This window comes from Budorcas taxicolor, chromosome 24 (genome assembly GCF_023091745.1).
Source record: "Budorcas taxicolor isolate Tak-1 chromosome 24, Takin1.1, whole genome shotgun sequence".
NCBI classification, from domain to species: Eukaryota; Metazoa; Chordata; class Mammalia; order Artiodactyla; family Bovidae; genus Budorcas; species Budorcas taxicolor.
This window is the reverse complement of record NC_068933.1, coordinates 1821747-1825240: the sequence shown is the minus strand read 5'-3', so window position 1 is coordinate 1825240 and position 3494 is coordinate 1821747. Positions and strand designations below refer to the sequence as shown.

At 69.7% G+C, this 3494-nt stretch overlaps 1 protein-coding gene across 1 annotated transcript; it reads right to left on the bottom strand.

Moving 5' to 3' along the window:
- Nucleotides 1-848: 848 nt before the first annotated feature.
- On the bottom strand, nucleotides 849-2792 carry KBTBD11 (kelch repeat and BTB domain containing 11). Its single transcript, XM_052661535.1, has one exon. The coding sequence runs from the start codon at nucleotides 2790-2792 to the stop codon at nucleotides 849-851; it is 1944 nt and encodes a 647-aa protein (XP_052517495.1).
- Between the last annotated feature and the right edge of the window lie 702 nt (nucleotides 2793-3494).

Here is a 3494-nt window from a genome sequence, read left to right as displayed (position 1 = left end):
CACCTTTGAACATAATGATGAACATCCTTGAAATTGAAAGTATTAAACCCACCTCAGTTAGGTGATGAGAGGGACCTGCTCTCAGGTGTGTGGACCTTTGACCCCGTCCGGGGGCCCCAGGAAATATCTCCCGTGCTCACTGGACAGGAGACCTTATTGGGAATCAAAGATTTCATCTGTAATACTTCTTACATTCGGAGTTGACACATAGGGCAGGAACTTTTAAACTAAATTAGAAAAGCTTTCAGAGCTTGATTTATCAGTTATAATTTTAAACTCCAAGCTAAAAAAAAGTATGACCTTCTTTCAAGGGTTTCCAGGAATATGGTTCACACTGGCCTCATTTAGGACTCCAGTCTGGGAGCCCCCTGCGTTTCCCAGGGCCTTCTCAGCGCGCAGTAACAAGGGGGCTGGCACCCCGCAGCACTCAAGCCTGCCTCCCGGCTGAGCCACAGCGTCCCGGGTACACAGGGCCCACCCACTGCACCCGGAAGCAGTCTCTGATTCTGTTTCCTTCTTTCTCAGATATGCTGTATCTTATTTGCAAAGTTATTTGCTCATATCCTGCATCTTAAGCCATCGACCCCCCATTAAGCAAAGCAAAACAAAGCAGAAGGAATGCAGAGTAGAAAGGGGGCCTTAAGGCAGCGTTGCACACGGTTTGCCAGGCCCGGTAGTGACAAGCACTACCTCCTAAGTTATCCCCGTGGGCACAGCCCACCCCCGACCCTCTCCCCCGGCCTCCGCTCCCCTTGCGCCCTGTCGGGTTCCCAGTTGGGACCTCGGCCCACGGCGCATTCCCTGTCTCGGGCTGTGGAGGGACACGCCGGGTGACCACCTGGCCCATCCTATACAGCGCCCTCCTCCCCTCGGTCCGGCCTCTCCTCCGGCAAGTTGAGCACGAAGGGGAAGAGCAGGCCCCGGGCGTCTGCCGGGGTTTGCAGCGACTGGAGCTCAAAGCTGCCTTCGGGGCCCGCGTCGCCGGCGCCGGGCTCGCCCTCACCCGGCGGCACGAAGCGCCAGGTGCCCGCGCGGCTCACGCAGTAGATGGTGCCCTCCAGCGCGGCGCAGCGGAAGGGCTGCAGGCCCGAGGGCGCGCCCGGGGGCCGCAGGTGCGAGGCGCAGCGGCTCCACTGCTTGGCCAGGCAGTGGTAGCGGAGCACACTGACGCCCCCGGCCGGCACGGCCGCCGGCGCGTCGCCGCGGGCCCCACACAGGTCGAAGCGGTAGATGAAGCCGTCCAGGGCCACCATGTCGGCCGAGCGCTCGCGGCTGCTGCTGCACGGGCACTCCTGCCACTCGTCGCGCCGCGGGTCGTACTTGAGCAGGCGGTAGAAAAGTGAGCCCCCGGACACGTAGATCTCGCCATTGCACGTGGTGGCCTCGTGGGCCACGGCGAAGGCGCCCCGGGGCAGCGGGGCCACGGCGGCCCAGCGGTCGGCGCGCGGGTCGTAGCGCTCCACGCTGAGCAGGCACTCGCCGCCCACGGCGTACAGGTGGCCGTCCAGCGCCAGCAGTTGCAGCTGCGAGCGCGCCTGGCGCAGCGGCCGCACGGTGCTCCAGCGATCAGTGGCCGGGTTGTAGCAGAAGACCCGGTCGGAGGGCCTGGCGCGGCCGTCGGGGCCCGCGGGCCCCACGCCTCCGGCCACGAAGAGGTAGTTGTGCAGCACGCAGAGGCCGCAGCCCCGCGCCGGCGCGCCCTCCGGCAGCCGCGTCAGCTCGCGCCACTCGCCGGCCGCCTCGTGGAAGCAGTAGACGGCGGCCTCGCCGCGGCCCTCCGCATCCCCTGACGGGCTCTGCGGCCGGCTGCCCGCGCGGTCCCCGGCCGGCCCGAGAGCGGCAGCCAGCAGGCGGGTGCGGCCGGCGCGTAGGCGGCGGCGCAGCAGCAGGTCGCGCTCGGCCCCCGACAGGCGCCCGAAGACGGCGGGCTCGCGCAGCACCTCCAGGTAATGGTCGCTCATGAAGCGGTAGGCGGCCTCGCGCAGCTCGGCCAGCCGCTGCCGCTTGGCCGCGCTCAGCACCTCGAAGCAGTTGGCCAGGCTCAGCTGCGGCGCCACGGCGTCGGTGGCGCGCTGCGCGGCGCAGGGCAGCTGCAGGCGGCGCGCGCCGGCCACCACGTCGGCCACGTTGTCGGGGCGCACTCCCGCCATGCGCCCGCTGTACGCGTAGGCCAGCAGCAGCCGCAGCGCCGCCCAGCCCACGCCCTGCACCCGCAGCACGTCCCGGGACGCGCGCGCGCGGAAGTAGTCGCTGCGCGCCGCCAGCACCGCCTTGTGCGCCCGCAGCCGGCGGCCCGAGACCTCAATGAGCAAGTCGGGCTCGCCGTGCTCCGGGCCGACGCCGGGCGGCACGGGCGCGGGGTCCGCGGGCTCCTCCGGGGACGCGGGCTCCTCGGTCGGCGGGCGCTCCCCGGGGAACGCGGGCTCCTCGGGCGACGCGGAGTCTTCTGGGGACACTGGCTCCTCCGGGGACGCGGCGCCCGCGCTGCCGACGCCCCACTGCCTCTCCACCACCCGCCGGCCGCTGCCACACGAGGGCGGTGAGGCCGCTGCGTCCTCCGCCGCGGAGGAGGCGCGAGACTGCGGCGGGGAGTCGTCCCCGGAGCTGAAGCACAGGGACGCGCTGAGGCTGCAGGGTGTCTGCGCCGGCGACGCCGCGCCCTCCCCCTCGGCCGCGTCCGGCGGCTGCAGGCTGCCCTCTCCCGGAGCCTCGGGAGCGCCGCCCCGGCCCCCGGCCTGGCCGCACGCCCCGTCGCCCGGGTAGAGGACGCAGGGGACCACTGGGCTCTCCATGCGCGCTCGCTGGGGCAGCTGTCCTCGCTCAGCAGCCCCGCATCACTCCGCCCGGACTCGGGCCGCCCAAGGTCGATGGCTCCTCCGGGCTCCTGGTGCGCGATCAGACCTCACTTTTGTCTAGAGCGGCTTTCGCTCTCGCGCCGCTCGGCTCGCACCCGCCCGCCCGCTCTCCCGAAAAAGGGGTGTGTCGGCGGGAGCGCGCTCCCGCTCCCGGCTGAACTTGTGACCCCAGCGCGGTCCCCGCGGGCAGGCGGCCGTCTGCCCGGCTCTGTGTGGTCGGAGCTCCGCGCGGGCGGACGGAACGGCCGGGCAGCCGCGGCCGCCGCTCTAGGCGCGGGTCCCGCTCTGCGGGCCGAGCTGTCGGGTACTAAGCACCTGGCCCAGCCTCTCCCCCGGAGTCACCGTCCATCCGTCCGCATCCCATCGCGTCCGCGCTCGGCGCCGGGCCGCGGTCCACGCTTCCCAACCCTGACTTTCAGTCCTGCATTACAGGCAGCCGCCCGGGGAGCTTTCTCCTCGTGTGTGACCCCCTTTCACCATTAGGGCTAAGTGCGGGCCTGGCTCGGCGGCGGTGTTCACCTGGGGGCGGGCGGGGGTGCGTAATTCACTCTCCAGGTGGGCGTTAGGACAAGTCAGTGCACACACTAGACCCCTCTTCCTCACTCATCCACCGGGGGCCTTCCTCTGCGACTTCCTTTG

Bases quoted from the DNA above. Each gene is read 5' to 3' on its own strand.
- KBTBD11 (XM_052661535.1), bottom strand. From the start codon at position 2,792: ATGGAGAGCCCAGTGGTCCCCTGCGTCCTCTACCCGGGCGACGGGGCG.